The sequence below is a fragment of the Anomaloglossus baeobatrachus genome, chromosome 4, assembly GCF_048569485.1.
Source record: "Anomaloglossus baeobatrachus isolate aAnoBae1 chromosome 4, aAnoBae1.hap1, whole genome shotgun sequence".
Lineage (NCBI taxonomy): Eukaryota > Metazoa > Chordata > Amphibia > Anura > Aromobatidae > Anomaloglossus > Anomaloglossus baeobatrachus.
In genome coordinates, this window is record NC_134356.1 from 92,415,666 (window position 1) to 92,436,032 (window position 20,367).

Here is a 20,367-nt window from a genome sequence, read left to right on the forward strand (position 1 = left end):
TAACAGAATGCCAGGGTCTTCCACACTTGTCTCTGTATCGTACAGAAACTGACACTAATGGCTGCCGGCGTCCTTGTAGAGAAGGAAGCCGTGGGCGTGCCTGAGAAAGTGCGGGAATCCGGTTTCACAGTGCACACAGTGAGAGGGGTGGAGTATGCAAAACATACTCCAGCTCTCAGCGCTGCTGTGCTATGCAGCGTCACGCCCCTACCCTGACTGTCAGGCCTGTGGGCGGTAACGAAGGGAGACTAGGCCCAGAAGCCGGGGACTCGAGTTAATAAGCGCGGCCGGCATATCAGTGCTGGCCGGCGCGGAAGTCCCCGGCGCACCACAAATCCCAGCGGCGCCTTAAATAAAAATGGCAGCGGCGGTTAGCGCAGTAGTCACCCAATACACTAACACACCCAGCAACGCTGTGGTGTGCGATGGCACTAGTGCGGACAGCGCCGCTGTCCCTGGCGCACTAACACACCCAGCAGTGCTGCCGTGTGTCTGCGCGGTCCCCACAGGGACACAGAGTACCTCCATGTAGCAGGGCCATGTCCCTGAAGATACTCCGCTCCATGTCCAGCAGATACCAGGGGCTGTGGATGGAGCACGGTCTCAGTGCCTGGAGACCGATAGAATCCCACTTCACCCAGAGCCCTGTAAAAAGGGATGGGGAAGGAAGCAGCATGTGGGCTCCAGCCTCCGTACCCGCAATGGGTACCTCAACCTTAACAAACACCTCCGACATGAAGTGGGGTGAGAAGGGAGCATGCTGGGAGCCCTGTATGGGCCCTCTTTTCTTCCATCCGACATAGTCAGCAGCTGCTGCTGACTAAACAGTGGAGCTATGCGTGGATGTGTTGCCTCCTTCGCACAAAGCACAAAACTGGTGAGCCAGTGATCCCACTGGGGGTGTATAGCCAGAAGGGGAGGGGCCTTACACTTTTAAGTGTAATACTTTGTGTGGCCTCCGGAGGCAATAGCTATACACCCACTTGTCTGGGTCTCCCAATTAGGAGCGAAAAAGAAAAGGAATTTACGGTAAGTAAACAAAATTCCCTTCTTTTTCGCTCTATTGGGAGACCCAGACAATTGGGACGTCCAAAAGCAGTCCCTGGGTGGGTAAAATAATACCTCGTAAGAGAGCCGTAAAACGGCCTCTTCCTACAGGTGGGCAACCGCCGCCTGAAGGACTCGTCTACCTAGGCTGGCATCCGCCGAAGCATAGGTATGCACTTGATAGTGCTTCGTGAAAGTGTGCAGACTCGACCAGGTAGCCGCCTGACACACCTGCTGAGCCGTAGCCTGGTGCCTCAAAGCCCAGGACGCGCCCACGGCTCTGGTAGAATGGGCCTTCAGCCCTGAGGGAACCGGAAGCCCAGCCGAACGGTAAGCTTCGATAATTGGCTCCTTGATCCACCGAGCCAGGGTTGATTTGGAAGCCTGTGACCCTTTACGCTGGCCAGCGACAAGGACAAAGAGTGCATCCGAGCGGCGCAGGAGCGCCGTACGAGAAATGTAGATTCTGAGTGCTCTCACCAGATCTAACAAGTGCAAATCCTTTTCACATTGGTGAACTGGATGAGGACAAAAAGAAGGTAAGGAGATATCCTGATTGAGATGAAAGGGGGATACCACCTTAGGGAGAAATTCCGGAACCGGACGTAGAACCACCTTGTCCTGGTGAAACACCAGGAAAGGGGTTTTGCATGAAAGCGCTGCTAGCTCAGACACTCTCCGAAGTGAAGTGACTGCTACTAGAAAAAACACTTTCTGCGAAAGGCGTGAGAGAGGAATATCCCTCATTGGCTCGAATGGTGGTTTCTGAAGAACCATCAGCACCCTGTTCAGATCCCAGGGTTCTAACGGCCGCTTGTAAGGAGGGACGATGTGACAAACCCCCTGCAGGAACGTGCGTACCTGTGGAAGTCTGGCTAGGCGCTTCTGGAAAAACACAGACAGCGCTGAGACTTGTCCCTTAAGAGAGCCGAGCGACAAACCCTTTTCCAGTCCAGATTGAAGGAAGGACAGAAAAGCGGGCAAGGCAAAAGGCCAGGGAGAAATACCCTGAGCAGAACACCACGACAGGAAAATTTTCCACGTCCTGTGGTAGATTTTAGCGGACGTTGGTTTCCTAGCTTGTCTCATAGTGGCAATGACGTCTTGAGATAACCCTGAAGACGCTAGGATCCAGGACTCAATGGCCACACAGTCAGGTTGAGGGCCGCAGAATTCAGATGGAAAAACGGCCCTTGAGATAGCAAGTCTGGTCGGTCTGGTAGTGCCCACGGTTGGCCGACCGTGAGATGCCACAGATCCGGGTACCACGACCGCCTCGGCCAGTCTGGAGCGACGAGGATGACGCGGCGGCATTCGGCCCTGATCTTGCGTAACACTCTGGGCAACAGTGCCAGCGGAGGAAACGCATAAGGGAGCTGAAACTGCGACCAATCCTGAACTAAGGCGTCTGCCGCCAGAGCTCTGGGATCTTGAGACCGTGCCATGAACATTGGTACCTTGTTGTTGTGCCGGGACGCCATGAGGTCGACGTCTGGCACCCCCCAGCGGCAACAGATCTCCTGAAACACGTCCGGGTGAAGGGACCATTCCCCTGCGTCCATGCCCTGGCGACTGAGATAATCTGCTTCCCAGTTTTCCACGCCTGGGATGTGAACTGCGGATATGGTGGAGGCCGTGGCTTCCACCCACATCAAAATCCGCCGGACTTCCTGGAAGGCTTGCCGGCTGCGTGTGCCGCCTTGGTGGTTGATTTATGCCACCGCTGTGGAGTTGTCCGACTGAATTCGGATCTGCTTGCCCTTCAACCACTGCTGGAACGCTTTCAGGGCAAGATACACTGCCCGTATTTCCAGAACATTGATCTGAAGCGAGGACTCTTGCTGGGTCCACGTACCCTGAGCCCTGTGGTGGAGAAAAACCGCTCCCCACCCTGACAGACTCGCGTCCGTCGTGACTACTTCCCAGGATGGGGGTAGGAAGGATTTCCCCTTCGATAATGAAGTGGGAAGGAGCCACCACCGAAGGGAAGCTTTGGTCTCCTGAGAGAGGGAGACGTTCCTGTCGAGGGACGTCGGCTTCCTGTCCCATTTGCGTAAGATGTCTCATTGAAGGGGACGCAGGTGAAACTGCGCGAAAGGGACTGCCTCCATTGCTGCCACCATCTTCCCCAGGAAGTGCATGAGGCGCCTCAAGGGGTGTGACTGGCCTTGAAGGAGAGATTGTACCCCTTTCTGTAGTGCCTGCTGCTTGATCAGCGGAAGCTTCACTATCGCTGAGAGGGTATGAAACTCCATGCCAAGATATGTCAGCGATTGGGCCGGTGTCAGATTTGACTTTGGAAAATTGATGATCCACCCGAAACCCTGGAGAGTCTCCAGGGTAGCGTCGAGGCTGCGTTGGCATGCCTCTTGAGATGGTGCCTTGATCAGCAGATCGTCCAAATACGGAATCACCGAGTGACCCTGCGAGTGTAGGAGCGCTACTACAGTAGCCATCACCTTGGTAAAAACCCGTGGGGCTGTTGACAGGCCGAACGGCAGTGCCACAAATTGCAGGTGTTTGTTTCCTATGGCGAAGCGCAAGAAGCGCTGGTGCTCTGGAGCAATCGGTACGTGGAGATAAGCATCTTTGATATCGATCGATGCAAGGAAATCTCCTTGGGACATTGAGGCGATGACGGAGCGGAGGGATTCCATCCTGAACCGTCGGGTTTTTACGTGTTTGTTGAGCAGTTTCAGGTCCAGGACCGGGCGGAAAGACCCGTCCTTCTTTGGGACCACAAACAAGTTGGAGTAAAAACCGTGGCTCTGTTGCTGAAGAGGAACAGGGACCACCACTCCTTCCGCCTTCAGAGTGCCCAGCGCCTGCAGAAGAGCCTCGGCTCGCTCGGGAGGCGGGGATGACCTGAAGAAGCGAGTCGGGGGACGAGAGGTGAACTCTATCTTGTAACCGTGAGACAGAATGTCTCTCACCCAGCGGTCTTTTATTTGTGGCAGCCAGGTGTCGCAAAAGCGGGAGAGCCTGCCACCGACCGAGGATGCTACTAGAGGAGGTCGAAAGTCATGAGGAAGCCGCTTTGTTAGCGGCGCCTCCGGTGGTCTTTTTAGGACGTGACTTAGACCGCCATGCATCAGAGTTCCTTTGTTCCTTCTGAGACCCTTTGGACGAGGAGAATTGGGACCTGCCCGCGCCCCGAAAGGACCGAAACCTCGACTGCCCTCTCCTCTGTTGGGGTATGTTCTGTTTGGGCTGGGGTAAGGATGTATCCTTTCCCTTGGATTGTTTGATGATTTCATCCAGACGCTCGCCAAACAGCCTGTCGCCAGAAATTGGCAAACTGGTTAAGCGCTTTTTGGAAGCAGAATCTGCCTTCCATTCCCGTAGCCACAAGGCCCTGCGGAGTACCACCGAATTGGCGACCGCAACCGCCGTACGGCTCGCAGAGTCCAGGACAGCATTCATAGCGTAAGACGCAATTGCCGAGGTCTGGGTGGTAATGGATGCCACTTGTGGCGCGGCCGCTTCAATTTGCGCCTGACCTGCTGAGATAGCTTGTAGCGCCCATACGGCTGCGAATGCTGGGGCAAAAGAAGCTCCGATAGCTTCATAGATGGATTTCAACCAGAGCTCCATCTGCCTGTCAGTGGCATCTTTGAGCGAGGCCCCATCTTCCACTGCAAGTATGGATCTAGCCGCCAGTCTGGAGATTGGAGGATCCACTTTGGGACACTGAGTCCAACCTTTAACCACGTCAGGGGGAAAAAGATAACGTGTATCCTTAAGGCGCTTAGAAAAACGCTTATCTGGACAAGCATGGTGATTCTGGACTGCCTCTCTGAAATCAGAGTGGTCTAGAAACATACTCGGTGTACGCTTGGGGAACCTGAAACGGAATTTCTCCTGCTGAGACACTGACTCCTCCGCCGGAGGAGCTGAGGGAGAGATATCCAGCATTTGATTGATGGACGCAATAAGATCGTTCACTATGGCGTCCCCGTCTGGAGTATTAAGATTGAGAGCGCCCTCAGGATCAGAATCCTGATCAGCTGTCTCCGCATCATCAACCAGAGATTCCCCCCGCTGAGACCCTGAACAATATGATGTCGAGGGAAATTCTAAGCGAGCCCGCTTATTCGGTCTGGGACTGGGGTCTAAGTCATAACCCTCAGCCTGGGATGTATGAGATACCCCGGGAGGACATTGTTGGACCAACTGAGGGGGGTCAGGGGACAATGATTCAACAGAGTCCCTTTGCTGAGATACCGGCCTGGACTGCAAGGCTTCTAGTATCTTAGCCATAGTCTCAGAGAGTTTTGCAAACTCAGTCCCCGTCACCTGGACAGTGTCAACAGGTGGCTCCCCCTGGGCCCCTCTTAGCAGAGGCTCTGGCTGAATAAGTGCCACAGGGGCCGAACAGTGCACACAATGAGGGTCAGTGGAACCTGCCGGTAGTGGGGTCATACATGCGGCGCAGGCAGCATAATAAGCCTGTGTTTTGGCACCCCTGCCTTTTGTGGGCGCCATGCTATTGTTTTCCCTGTGTAACACAATAGGGTATATAGCCAGAATGAACTGTGCTCATACAGTGTAGAGTATATACTATAAACAAATAATGTATCAATACACTACAGCACCATGGGGCTAGCACCAACAGGTGCTGCTTACCACCCGCTTTAAAACGGTTGTGAGGCCACCAGAGACCGTGTCTGGGTCTCCCAGGGTTAATCCCTCTCTGCAGCGTCGGAGGAGCTGACAGGAATGGCTGCGGCGTCCTGACGAGAGGAGGGAGCCGTGGGCGTGGCCGAGAAAGTGCGGGAACTGGTGCCCGCACTGTGCACAGTGAGGGGGGGTGGAGTATGCAAATCATACTCCAGCCCTCAGTGCTGCTCGTTCCGTGCAGCGTCCCGCCCTTCCCCCTGCCTGTCAGGGCTGAGGGCGGGAGAAAGGGAAAACTAGGCCGCAAGCAAGCCGGGGACTCGAGTATAAGCGTGTCCGCCGTAAAAGCGCGGTACACGCCGAAGTCCCCGGCGAACTACAAGTCCCAGCCGCGCCGCAGTTTCCCATGGCAGCGGCGGTTAGCGCGGTAGCCCCTACATATAAACACACTCAGCGACGCTGAGTGTGTAATGGCACATTTAACCCGGTCAGCGCCGCGGCCCGGTGCACTAGCACACCCAGCAAAGCTGAGGTGTTGCCGTGCGCAGTCCCCACAGGGATACAGAGTACCTTCAAGTAGCAGGGCCATGTCCCTGAACGGTACCCGGCTCCTATCCAGCAGTCTCCACAGGAGTTGTGGATGAAGCACGGTCTCAGTGCCTGGAGACCGATAGGATCCCACTTCGCCCAGAGCCCTGAGGGGGATGGGGAAGGAAAGCAGCATGTGGGCTCCAGCCTCCGTACCCGCAATGGATACCTCAACCTTAACAACACCGCCGACAAGAGTGGGGTGAGAAGGGAGCATGCTGGGGGCCCTATATGGGCCCACTTGTCTTCCATCCGACATGGTCAGCAGCTGCTGCTGACCCATCTGTGGAGCTGTGCTGTGCGTGTCTGACCTCCTTCGCACAAAGCAAAAAACTGAGGAGCCCGTGGGAGCACGGGGGGTGTATAGGCAGAAGGGGAGGGGCTTAACAATTTTAAGTGTAGTACTTTGTGCGGCCTCCGGAGGCATAGCCTATACAACCCAATTGTCTGGGTCTCCCAATAGAGCGAAAAAGAAAAGCCATGTTCCTTTAATATGCCAAGTAACTTTTCGCAGTCATGAAACTTACTCATCATCCTCATCGTCGTCATCATCATCATCATCCTCATCGTCGTCATCATCATCATCGTCGTCGTCGTCGTCATCATCGTCATCTTCATCTAACTTGATCTTTTTCTATTTAAAATCAGCAAACTGGTGGTTAAGTTTTCTACAAACACAATGGAAGGGTAAATAAAAATTGAAAGCGACCATACCTGTGGAATCTTAGATGGTAAAGCTGCAGGCCTTTTTGCATTCTTTGTGGTTTCTGTGGTTTCTTCTTCATCTTCATCCTCCTCTTCATCTGATGAGCCCAAATCTTCTAATGCTGAAAACATTATTAGAAGGTTATAAGGCTACAAAGAAAAGGATTTCACTACACAATTATTCCTAATAATGTGGCAATTAGAATGACTATTGGGTCTCCCATCGCAAAGTTGTGAAAGGTGGTAGCCTTCATTTCTATAAAGCCACTGGAGGATCTCATGCAAGTATTACAAATTGCCATTTCAGGCAGATTAAAGAATAAGATGCAGTGTGGGAGGTTAGACAAATTAAAGAAATTAAAGGGGTATTCATAATTTGAAAATGTTCCCCTATTCATGGGACAGGGAAAAACTGCCGATCAGCAAAAGCCCGACCACAGACCGCCACCGATCCAGAGAACCAAGCCCGGTGTGAACGGCACAGTGGTCGATCATGCTCAAATCCGCAACATTCATTCACATGAAAGCATCGAAGACAAAGTGCAGCGCTCAGCTTTTTCCACCAGTCCCCATTTAGAGCTAATGGAGGAGTGGCAGCGAGCGTGGTCTACCACCGATCCATTCACAAAGGGCTCTTTAGAACCGCTTTGCTCAGGATCAGCGGAGGTCACAGTAGTCATACATCAATGTATCAGAACGTTATCCCCTATCCAATGCAGAATAGGTGATAAACTGTAAATAAACTTGTAATTTATGTTTTGATTGAGGAAAATGTGAAAAAATTGAAGCAAAAAAATTTGGTCATGGCGCACATGGGGGGAATCCTGTTGCCCAAATTGGGCCCCTTCCTGATATACATTTTATCAAAACGATTTTTGGATACTGAGGGGGTCCTCATTAAACAAAAACTCATTTACCCCCATAAAATACTTTAATAGTCATTCAAAACATATAAAAACACCCACATTAGTCAGAACAGGGTAAGATAATCAGAGTACCTATATGGGGTAGGAGTGGGTGTGACAGTTGTCACCCTATTTCATTGCCTCAACACTAGAAGTCCCAGAGAGGGGACATTTAACATTTCTACCTTTAGAACCCATAGAGCTCGAAATTTCAGGGACTTCTAGTGTTAATCAACCCCTACCTAACCATGGAGAGGCACCGTATGATAGAAAGGTGCCCCTTGTTCCTACAACTCTGACCCTATACTTATCACTCCTCTATCCTACGCAAAATAATCTTATACCTTAGTCATAGAGGTGGTAAGATAAGAGAAAGATATAGAGGAAAGGAAATAATTAATTCTTGATGATCATATACATCACACAACCCAACACTACATTTATGATCGCGGTATCCAGCTCAGGATCAGAAACCTTTTGCCACCAATAGGAAGCTTCTTTGGTTGGCCACACTAACCCAATGGCCACCCTAGATTGCTAGGGTCCACTGGTTCTCTATGTGAATAACGAAATCAACACCTAAAATACCAATAAAAATTAGGACCCCCTAAATACTTACAATAGGGTCCAACGTAACTATGTGGACCGTTGAACCCTAGTAACATATGGTGGCCATTGGGTTTGTGTGGCCAACCAAGGAAGCTTCCTATTGGTGGCAAAAGGTCTCTGATCCCGGGCTGGATACCTCTGTCATAGATGTAAAGTGTTGGGTTGTGTGTGTTATGTATATGATCATCAAGAATTAAGTAATCTTTCCTTTCCTCTATATCTTTCTCTTCTCTTTATGATTACGGTATAAGATTATTTTGAGTAGGATAGAGGAGGGATAAGTATAGGGTCAGAGTAGTAGGAACAAGGGGCACCTATCTATCATACGCACGGTGCCTCTCCATGGTTAGGTAGGGGTTGATTAAGAGGGAAAGAAATAGGGTGACAACTGTCACACCCACTACTATCCCATATAGGTACACAATGATTATCTTACCCCGCTCTGACTAATGTGGGTATTTTTATATCTTTTGAATGACTAAGTATTTTATGGGGGAGGCCTCTATAGGCCTCTATATCTATCTTCCTGATATACATGTCCCCATCATGGGCCCACCCTGGTATGACACACACTAACACTCCCATTTTCTTCCTGAATTGGGGGGGGTGGAGAGAGGAGAGGGGGTAATACAGGTAGCAAAGGACATGCTAAGCCTAAAATGTAGGTTCTGTAACAAAAGAAGCCATTGTAAAGTTTGATTCATCTGCATTCTCTAGGTAACACTGGAGTCCACAATTAAAAACGGTCTGAAATATTACAACGATTTCTTAGATTTCTTACTCCTCCATTCAAAAAGGAAAATAAATACTGCAGGCCACATACCAACGAGATGCTGTCCACTGACATACACAGGACCGGACCCAGATTTCAGACGAATAGTCACAGGGGGGGTGATTTCAAATCCGCCAAGTGAAACCTAAAACACATTAAAAAATTATAATGTATATAACATTTTTCACGGTAGCCTTAGGCTAAACAGATTCAATGACGCCCCAACACCATAAGATCACTAACCCACCAGTTTCGATTAATAAAGTGCACAGCTATTTTATTAATGAATTTATCTGCGAAATTGGCTGTTTAAGTCACTAATAGAGGTTTTTGCTGTTCACCTACAGCACAGGCAAGGTCCTGCTTATCGCTCTTAACTAGTCTTACTAACTAGTACTGAAACTGCAAACGCTGACTCATAGCAAACTGCAAACTAGTGGCACATTGCCTCTTAGTATGGCACGGTCTTGTGCTGTGGGTAAACAGCAAAAACCTCTAACAGAGGGATTTAGAAAAAAAAAAAAAAATTGTGTAGGCCTGCACTATATTAATTTTCCTTTTGAAAGTTGAGATAATAAATTTATTCATTTATATAGCGCTATTAACGCCACAGCGCTTTACATACATTGGCAACGTATGCCTTTTATACTTGGTAACATTTATTGCTTTATGATTTAATAATTTGTATTAGGTTTTCAAATTTTGTAAATAGAACAGTTATAACAAACAAAATGGAACACATCGCATCGCATTAAATCATGCAATGTCAAACATTTATTGCATTAAAGGCAATCTGTCAGCAGGTTTGTGCTACCTCATCAGCATAATATAAGGAAAGACATCCTGAATCCAACTATCACTTAGATGACTATCTGCAGCCGTTCTTACAAAGATTTAAGTGTTAGCATGTGGCAAAGCTTAACAAGTGCAAAGTGTGGAAAGTAGTTTAAAAATGTATGCTGCTGGTTAATGAAACTTAGAGGTCTTACAGTTTATATCACTGTTGGGACACTATGAATCAATATAACAGTACCGCACGCCTCCTATCCTTCTCACTGAAAATTAAGGTTCGAACAGTATGGTTGCACATGAATGCTGCTGTTCCATTCATGGTCTAAGAAAATGACATAGTACAGCTCAAAATCATGGCAACGAGTCTGGGACAATGAGTAGTAAACTGATGTAATCCTCCCCCCTCAAAAAGATAAAAAAAACCATCATCCATCAAAGGGATAACAAGTGTTTAGATGATTGTTAGGGGTCTGACTAGGGGAACTTCTGGTGATACGAGCTCAAGGACCCCATGAATAGGAGTCTCAGAGACCCATCCTGGAACATAACTGCATATGCCCGGCCTGCACTCATTCATCGCCAATGGTACTGCTAAAAATACCCAAGCACTGTGCGCGATCCCATACACTATGAAGGGAGGAAAGGCAGAGTATGCTCATTTCTGCTCCATTCAGAGCAGGGCTCTGCAGGGGGTTATTTCCAAAGCTCAAATTATCTGATCTCAATGACAGGGGGTGCAAATAGTCGAACACCCAGAGATCAGCAAGACAGATTCAACGGATAGGAAAAAAAAATAAATAAAATTAAATTTATTTATTTAGTATACACACACACACACACAACTAAAAATGATATATTATATTAATAATATATATTTTTTTATTTTATTTTTCGGGGGAAAATAAGCCTTTAAGCGATATTTAACCAAGATCTGCAAAACAATTGCGTAATGCTACCAGTACCATGCAAGGATTATTTCCTACATTTTTCCAAATTTTCTTAACTATAAGTAAACAAATCACAATGCAATCATATACTACTAATCTACATTATGAGTATTTTTCCCAATCGTATAAATCATTCGATCAATGGTTGGAAACTGTATGGACCAACCTAAACATGCACACTCATGGAATCTTCTGGAAAAACAGCAGAATATTTAAGAGTAGAGGTGCCATTAAATATATGGACACATTTTAAATTTGAATCTATACACTTATGACCAGATCCTCTATACATCAATACTCACCGTAGGCTGGACAGATGGTCTCAGGGACGCAAGAATGATCTTCAACTGTTTTCCTTCATAGTTCAATCCTTCTGCCTCAACAATGTGCAGTTCATCTTTAGCGCCAGCACCCAAGCTAACCTGAAAAGCAAACCAAGGCATATATACAGTTGGGTATAATAAGAGGGTGCACTGAGCTTTAGGCACATTTGCTACACTCTGTATATTACACTTATGTCCTCTATTACACTATGTGCACACGTTGAGTACTTTGTTGCAGACATTTCTACACCATTTCAGCACCTCTTGGCAGAAAAACAGAGCAATAAAAGGCGTTTTGGCATGTGTATTTCATTGCTTACAATGGTGAAAAATGCAGAAAGTTGACATGCTGCAGATTTTCTCTCTCCACCAACTCTGCAAGGGATTTAAAAAAAGGGCACAAAACTTCAGGTGTCTCTGACTTTGCAGGTAAAATACCTTTGTACCGTTTTAGCCAGTAGAGATTCTGACTTTGCATGCAGTTTGGAGACAAAATGACAGATCTATGGAACTTTATGACTGAGCTTCACAGGAGTACCTAGATGGAAAACCCAGAAGCCATGGGAAAGCATCAATCCCCTGCTACAGTGATTGATGAAGACAATCAAGGGGTTAAGCTACTACAGTGCGCAGAGCTTGCTCTAATTGTAAAGGCAGACACTGGCTACACATCAGCCAGCATCTGCTGCATATGAAGGAGGCGCAACTCCTCTGCTTGCTTCATACTGTAATTATTTATGATGAAAACGTACATCATAGGTCCAGTTAAGCAATTTCAGATACATTATATTTTATATTATACCTCCCTTCTGATGGTCAGTGCTTGCTTCCAAGGCAGCTGCCTAAACACAACCACATGGTCCTCCTTGTCTTTACTTTTGACACCACTCATTACACTAATATAAACCAGAAGGATACTGATCACCAGCAAGCAGAAGAAATTAGACCGGAAGGTGAATGTGCCGGACCACTAAGCACATGCTGTCGGACACAGCCAGTATGTATGCGCACACAAGCCAGGAACATTCAAACAGAGCCCTCTGGGAAGAGCGCACAGTCCATCAGACACAAGGGAGCCCTCCAGTATGCAACATGCTTTTGGTTGTAAGCCCCCTACAACATTACTGTTAACTTACAATGCATTTTGGGGCTCCCTTTAAGGGTCAGATATGTACCCTATGGGGCCGAAAACCAAGCAGATCCGTTGTTACCACCAATAACAGTTTATTTTATTGTTGAATTTCAATTTGCCAGAAAAGAACTGCATTCAACCATTTGAAAACCAAGCCAATATACAGTACCACCACAAGTGCTAAGCCCATATAGTACCTGCATCTAAAAGCTTCTCAAATGTTCCATTATAGAGTAAACCAGACATTTACACAACTACATATTAACCCATACACATCCTGCACTGCCAATATACAGATCCCATACGTACCGTCCTCAGTGACAACTGATGCTCACTCTCGTTATCATCCACTTTAAATGCATACTCCTTCTTGTCTGTCTTGAGTTCACACCCTACAAAGCAAAAATATTAGTGAAAAGGCTTGCAAGCAAGAGAACACAAAGCCAGCATTTACCCAACAGCAGCAATCCGCTTAAAGGGAACCTGGCAGCTGATCCATGCTGCTTAATCCCAGTTGTATGATTCAGTTATGTATCATTTTCTTTGAAATGCAGCAGATTATAGCAAAAAATATAGTCTCCTTTGAAGCTCAGCATATAGCAGAGGAGAACCAAGATGGTAATGATGGATGTCCTTCAACAGGACCTTAGCTGTCCTGGTAACCCCCGCAATTACACCAGAAAGAGCCATAAGGAGCTAACAAAGCACCAGGAGATGTCAAGACAAATGCCAGCTATACACACTATCCAGTATCTACAACATGTGGTGGGCGCCCATCTTGAGCCCCCTCCACAGAAGGAACCACGGCAATGATGTACATGTAATTTATATTGTGGTTAACATATGACATACTGGTATGTAAAAGGTTGTGTTACTGGCTTTGACTCCGGCTCAAACACTGAGCCCATATCTTTCCCTCCACGTGTCAGCTTATCTGATTAGCCGACATGTGCCTCTAACAGGTGTAAGTGGATTGGAGATCAGTCAACGGCCATTATTGGGCGACCCCTAGCCTAAAAATAGGCTGTAGCTGTGCACTCAGTGGCTACGTCACTCAGGTGATTTGCGGTCACAGGTGGACAGTGGAACCTTCAGCTCTGGCAACAGCTACCCTGAGTGACGTCACCGCTGATCGCAGCTCAGTCTCTGCCTGACCCTCACAGTGGGCAGTCATGTTCTATGTAGCAGAGCTGAATCGTCATGGGACCTCATGTGGATTAAGTCAGAGCTTCAGGGGTGTTTTGGAGGTTAATAAAGTGGTGAAAGAGTATGCTTTTTTGTCTTTTATTTCAAATAAAGGATTTTTTGGGTGTTTCTTTACTTTCACTTACAGATTAGTGATGGGGTGTCTCAGACACCTCCCATTACTAATCTAGGGCATAGTAGCAGCTGTGAGCTGCCATTAACTCCTTATTACCGCGATTGCCACCGCACCAGGGCAACGGGAAAAGCTGGGTCGAGCGCCAGGATTGGCGTATCTAATGGATGCACCAATTCTGGGGCAGCTGCAATTGTTTGGCTGGAAAAGTCCAAACAACCATGGCGCTTCCCACACTAATATTAGACCCAGTTGTCTGCTGTACCTTGGCTGGTATTAGAAAAATTGGGAGGGGGGGGGGGGGGGACGTCTTTTTTAAATAAATCAAACTTTAAAAAAATCTGCGGGATCCAATCCCCTGCTGCTGCTGTGCTGGATATGAAAAATGGGGGGGGGCCCATGTCATTTAAAAAAAAAAAAAAAAACAGCTGGCCAAGCTATCGAGCTATTCTGTTATTTCTTTCTATCCTCTCTATTTGTTCAATTTATTCTAGCTATATCAACTATCCAAACCTATTGTGTTTCTACTTTATGCATTTTTCTTAAACACATTAACAAAAACGCAGCAAGAACGCATGTGTTCTTAAATGCGTTTTCTGGGCCACAAGCTGCATTTCTATGACCACAGGATAAAAAGATGCACTAAGATGCAGCATGAAGGCATCATTGTATTCAGCATCCTAGCGCCAGTATGGCATTGGCTTTACTTTATATAGCAAAATTCTGCCGATTCATTCCCTTTAAATCCAGAGTCAATGTCTGACAGCAGGATTTAACACGTGTTGGTGGGAAACGTACGACTCCATGTCTTGATGTTCCAGTGTGAGGCCGATGGGGTGTCATGACAGCCAGGGGTCAGTTGATGAACAGTTAACCATTTGCACGGTCATAACCATACCCAAGGTCCTGCAATGCCCTGCACCTGAGGTAAGAGACATGGCTATATCAGGAGCGGTAAGAGACAGTGAATCGGGAGAACTATACTACATTTCTAATTAGAGGTATTTGGTAATATTATTACACCTACTACATATTAGGATATGATCTTGGAGATGGGAATACCCCTTTAAATCACTTCAGAATATAGTATTTAACAAAGGTTGTCAGTAATGGACGACCACAATGAAGGGAACTTTCCACTAGATCCATTTTGCTGAAATCAAGGACAGCAATAAAAGGGGGGGGGGGGGGGTTACCCAAGAACAAAGTTCATTTTTAAGTTCATTTTAATCAATAGATCTTGGCATAATCTCCACAATTGCATGTGTTTAAGAAAAAAAAAAGTTCCTGTGCCGAGATAATCTTAGAAATATGCCCCTGATATGTAGTGTGTAATGGACACAGGGGGCAGTGGAGAAGCCCGCCCTTGACAAGGTGGGAAGTGTGGCATAGGAGGGGACAAGCCTGCTGCTACCAAGAGAAGACGGGTGAAGGGGGGGTAGACACGCGAGCACGCCATGGACAGGGGGGGGGGGGCAGGCGCGCGAGCCCACCGTGGACGGGGGGGGGCAGGCGCGCGAGCCGGGGGGGGGGGGGAGAAAGACACGCGAACCCGCCGTGGGGGGGGTAGGGAAGGGACGCGCGAACCCGCCGGGGGGGGGTGGGGGGGTAGGGAGAAAGACGCGCGAACCCGCCGGGGGGGGGGTAGGGAAGGGACGCGCGAACCCGCCGTGGGCAAGGGGGTAGGGAGAAAGACGCGCGAGCCCGCCGTGGGCAAGGGGGTAGGGAAGGGACGCGCGAGCCCGCCGTGGGCAAGGGGGTAGGGAAGGGCCGCGCGAACCCGCCGTGGGCAAGGGGGTAGGGAAGGGCCGCGCGAACCCGCCGTGGGCAAGGGGGTAGGGAAGGGCCGCGCGAACCCGCCGTGGGCAAGGGGGTAGGGAAGGGCCGCGCGAACCCGCCGTGGGCAAGGGGGTAGGGAAGGGCCGCGCGAACCCGCCGTGGGCAAGGGGGTAGGGAAGGGCCGCGCGAACCCGCCGTGGGCAAGGGGGTAGGGAAGGGCCGCGCGAACCCGCCGTGGGCAAGGGGGTAGGGAAGGGCCGCGCGAACCCGCCGTGGGCAAGGGGGTAGGGAAGGGCCGCGCGAACCCGCCGTGGGCAAGGGGGTAGGGAAGGGCCGCGCGAACCCGCCGTGGGCAAGGGGGTAGGGAAGGGCCGCGCGAACCCGCCGTGGGCAAGGGGGTAGGGAAGGGCCGCGCGAACCCGCCGTGGGCAAGGGGGTAGGGAAGGGCCGCGCGAACCCGCCGTGGGCAAGGGGGTAGGGAAGGGCCGCGCGAACCCGCCGTGGGCAAGGGGGTAGGGAAGGGCCGCGCGAACCCGCCGTGGGCAAGGGGGTAGGGAAGGGCCGCGCGAACCCGCCGTGGGCAAGGGGGTAGGGAAGGGCCGCGCGAACCCGCCGTGGGCAAGGGGGTAGGGAAGGGCCGCGCGAACCCGCCGTGGGCAAGGGGGTAGGGAAGGGCCGCGCGAACCCGCCGTGGGCAAGGGGGTAGGGAAGGGCCGCGCGAACCCGCCGTGGGCAAGGGGGTAGGGAAGGGCCGCGCGAACCCGCCGTGGGCAAGGGGGTAGGGAAGGGCCGCGCGAACCCGCCGTGGGCAAGGGGGTAGGGAAGGGCCGCGCGAACCCGCCGTGGGCAAGGGGGTAGGGAAGGGCCGCGCGAACCCGCCGTGGGCAAGGGGGTAGGGAAGGGCCGCGCGAACCCGCCGTGGGCAAGGGGGTAGGGAAGGGCCGCGCGAACCCGCCGTGGGCAAGGGGGTAGGGAAGGGCCGCGCGAACCCGCCGTGGGCAAGGGGGTAGGGAAGGGCCGCGCGAACCCGCCGTGGGCAAGGGGGTAGGGAAGGGCCGCGCGAACCCGCCGTGGGCAAGGGGGTAGGGAAGGGCCGCGCGAACCCGCCGTGGGCAAGGGGGTAGGGAAGGGCCGCGCGAACCCGCCGTGGGCAAGGGGGTAGGGAAGGGCCGCGCGAACCCGCCGTGGGCAAGGGGGTAGGGAAGGGCCGCGCGAACCCGCCGTGGGCAAGGGGGTAGGGAAGGGCCGCGCGAACCCGCCGTGGGCAAGGGGGTAGGGAAGGGCCGCGCGAACCCGCCGTGGGCAAGGGGGTAGGGAAGGGCCGCGCGAACCCGCCGTGGGCAAGGGGGTAGGGAAGGGCCGCGCGAACCCGCCGTGGGCAAGGGGGTAGGGAAGGGCCGCGCGAACCCGCCGTGGGCAAGGGGGTAGGGAAGGGCCGCGCGAACCCGCCGTGGGCAAGGGGGTAGGGAAGGGCCGCGCGAACCCGCCGTGGGCAAGGGGGTAGGGAAGGGCCGCGCGAACCCGCCGTGGGCAAGGGGGTAGGGAAGGGACGCGCGAACCCGCCGTGGGCAAGGGGGTAGGGAAGGGACGCGCGAACCCGCCGTGGGCAAGGGGGTAGGGAAGGGACGCGCGAACCCGCCGTGGGCAAGGGGGTAGGGAAGGGACGCGCGAACCCGCCGTGGGCAAGGGGGTAGGGAAGGGACGCGCGAACCCGCCGTGGGCAAGGGGGTAGGGAAGGGACGCGCGAACCCGCCGTGGGCAAGGGGGTAGGGAAGGGACGCGCGAACCCGCCGTGGGCAAGGGGGTAGGGAAGGGACGCGCGAACCCGCCGTGGGCAAGGGGGTAGGGAAGGGACGCGCGAACCCGCCGTGGGCAAGGGGGTAGGGAAGGGACGCGCGAACCCGCCGTGGGCAAGGGGGTAGGGAAGGGACGCGCGAACCCGCCGTGGGCAAGGGGGTAGGGAAGGGACGCGCGAACCCGCCGTGGGCAAGGGGGTAGGGAAGGGACGCGCGAACCCGCCGTGGGCAAGGGGGTAGGGAAGGGACGCGCGAACCCGCCGTGGGCAAGGGGGTAGGGAAGGGACGCGCGAACCCGCCGTGGGCAAGGGGGTAGGGAAGGGACGCGCGAACCCGCCGTGGGCAAGGGGGTAGGGAAGGGACGCGCGAACCCGCCGTGGGCAAGGGGGTAGGGAAGGGACGCGCGAACCCGCCGTGGGCAAGGGGGTAGGGAAGGGACGCGCGAACCCGCCGTGGGCAAGGGGGTAGGGAAGGGACGCGCGAACCCGCCGTGGGCAAGGGGGTAGGGAAGGGACGCGCGAACCCGCCGTGGGCAAGGGGGTAGGGAAGGGACGCGCGAACCCGCCGTGGGCAAGGGGGTAGGGAAGGGACGCGCGAACCCGCCGTGGGCAAGGGGGTAGGGAAGGGACGCGCGAACCCGCCGTGGGCAAGGGGGTAGGGAAGGGACGCGCGAACCCGCCGTGGGCAAGGGGGTAGGGAAGGGACGCGCGAACCCGCCGTGGGCAAGGGGGTAGGGAAGGGACGCGCGAACCCGCCGTGGGCAAGGGGGTAGGGAAGGGACGCGCGAACCCGCCGTGGGCAAGGGGGTAGGGAAGGGACGCGCGAACCCGCCGTGGGCAAGGGGGTAGGGAAGGGACGCGCGAACCCGCCGTGGGCAAGGGGGTAGGGAAGGGACGCGCGAACCCGCCGTGGGCAAGGGGGTAGGGAAGGGACGCGCGAACCCGCCGTGGGCAAGGGGGTAGGGAAGGGACGCGCGAACCCGCCGTGGGCAAGGGGGTAGGGAAGGGACGCGCGAACCCGCCGTGGGCAAGGGGGTAGGGAAGGGACGCGCGAACCCGCCGTGGGCAAGGGGGTAGGGAAGGGACACGCGAACCCGCCGTGGGCAAGGGGGTAGGGAAGGGACACGCGAACCCGCCGTGGGCAAGGGGGTAGGGAAGGGACACGCGAACCCGCCGTGGGCAAGGGGGTAGGGAAGGGACACGCGAACCCGCCGTGGGCAAGGGGGTAGGGAAGGGACACGCGAACCCGCCGTGGGCAAGGGGGTAGGGAAGGGACACGCGAACCCGCCGTGGGCAAGGGGGTAGGGAAGGGACACGCGAACCCGCCGTGGACAAGGGGGTAGGGAAGGGACACGCGAACCCGCCGTGGACAAGGGGGGGGAGGGGAAGAGACATGCAAACCCGATGAGGGGGGGAGGAACGCAATCCCGCTGTGGACAAGGGAAGGGGGGGGGCACAAATGCACACAAAGTGCACACAAAGTGCACACAGGGAGGGTGGGGGGGGCAAGCTCGCCGTGGACAGGGGGCCAGTCACCTCGCTCCCCACAAACTTCCTACACAGCACTCTAGTAATCACACAGGCTCCTGGTTCCCGCTACAGATGTCCCTTGCACTCACGTCACCATGTTCCCTTCAGCAAATCACTTATGATTTTAATCAGACACTTGGTGATAGTAGCAGCGGCGGGGTGGGCAGCACACGGTGTGGGGGGCTACTACTCGGGCACGCAGTGATGCACACGATGTACGCCCGATCACAGCCCGCACTCCGGCCAGACACGTGGTACACGCATGGCGCCTCGTCACGTGAGCGCACTTACCGCGGCTCCGCGCTGCCGTGATCTGCCTACAGAGCATACATTCCCCCCGCACCAGACCGTGTGTGCCGCCACATCCGACACGCTGCCAATAGGCGGCCATAATGATTGTGGAGAACAATACAAAGAAGGCGAAGATAGATTACAGGCCAAATACCGAATAGGAAGTTCTGTGGGCGCAGCGGAGCCATGTTGTCCATATCCATGCTGTCTTCCATCACTGTTCCTCGAGCGCCGCACGCCAACGTACTACAATGGACGGCGTAATGAGAACAGGCGCGGGCTAGACGGCGATTTATATAGATATCCGGCTCTCGCGAGATCCGGAGTCTATGGGGGCGCCGTTTCTGCACTGCCCAATAAGCCACGCTGTGATTGGTTGGAGTTTTATCACTGTGGGTCTTGTCTTTGGCGTCATCATATAGGTTCTGTCTGTAACGGCGGTCGCAGGGTCGTCCAGACTGCGCATGTGCTGGTCAGGGGGCAGCCGGACACCGCACGTTCTGTGCGCAGGATTGTTAACCCCCTCAGGCCCAGGCCCCTACCAATCTCTGTCCGTTTCCCTCCGCGCAGCTGGATGAGGCTTCTAGTTTTCTTGCAGGACGAGTTGTATTAGGCTATGTCCGCACTTTGCTTTTTACCTGCTTTTTTGCTGCTTTTTCAACTGCAGCGTTTAATGGCACAATGGTTGTGTTCTGCTTTTCAAGCAAAGTCTATGGGAATTTGGGTTTCTTGTCCGCACTATGCAGTTCAAACTGCAGCCTTTTTGTTGCAGAAATTTGGTCAAAAACTCAGCTTTTTAGTGCAAAACCCAAATGGCAAAAACAATTGACATGTGAATTGTTTTTGCCATTTGGGTTTTGCACTGCAAAGCTGAGTTTTTGACCAAAGTTCTGCAACAAAAAGTAGGTAAAAAGCAACGTGCGGACATAGCCTCAGGCTAGTTTCACACTTGCGTTGAACGGGATCCATAGCATTGCATTGTGTGACGCATGCAACGGATGCTACAGATCGTACAATATAACGCAGTCCGTTGTAGTTTTTTTTTCCTTGACTTTACACATCTGAGCATGCGCAGTTGTGTAAAGTCAGGTGCGTTAACGGAATCCGTCAAATGACGCAATCTAACAGAATCCGCCACCATAGGCGTCCATTATAAAAACAACGGACGCCTAACGGATTCCTGCAGATTGCGTTTTTTTGACACTCCGCCAAGCGCA

At 52.5% G+C, this 20,367-nt stretch overlaps 1 protein-coding gene across 1 annotated transcript in view; it reads right to left on the reverse strand.

Annotated features, from left to right (window-relative positions):
• Positions 1-19,494, reverse strand: part of NPM1 (nucleophosmin 1) — a 56,223-nt gene extending 36,729 nt beyond the window's left edge. Inside the window, exons 1-6 of the mRNA XM_075344463.1 lie at positions 19,305-19,494; positions 12,747-12,829; positions 11,285-11,404; positions 9,295-9,388; positions 6,967-7,079; positions 6,780-6,886 (exon numbers count right to left, since the gene is read on the reverse strand). Coding sequence (XP_075200578.1) covers positions 6,780-6,886; positions 6,967-7,079; positions 9,295-9,388; positions 11,285-11,404; positions 12,747-12,829; positions 19,305-19,365 — 578 coding nt within the window. The 5' untranslated portion in view covers positions 19,366-19,494. The remainder of the gene's footprint in view (positions 1-6,779; positions 6,887-6,966; positions 7,080-9,294; positions 9,389-11,284; positions 11,405-12,746; positions 12,830-19,304) is intronic.
• Between the last annotated feature and the right edge of the window lie 873 nt (positions 19,495-20,367).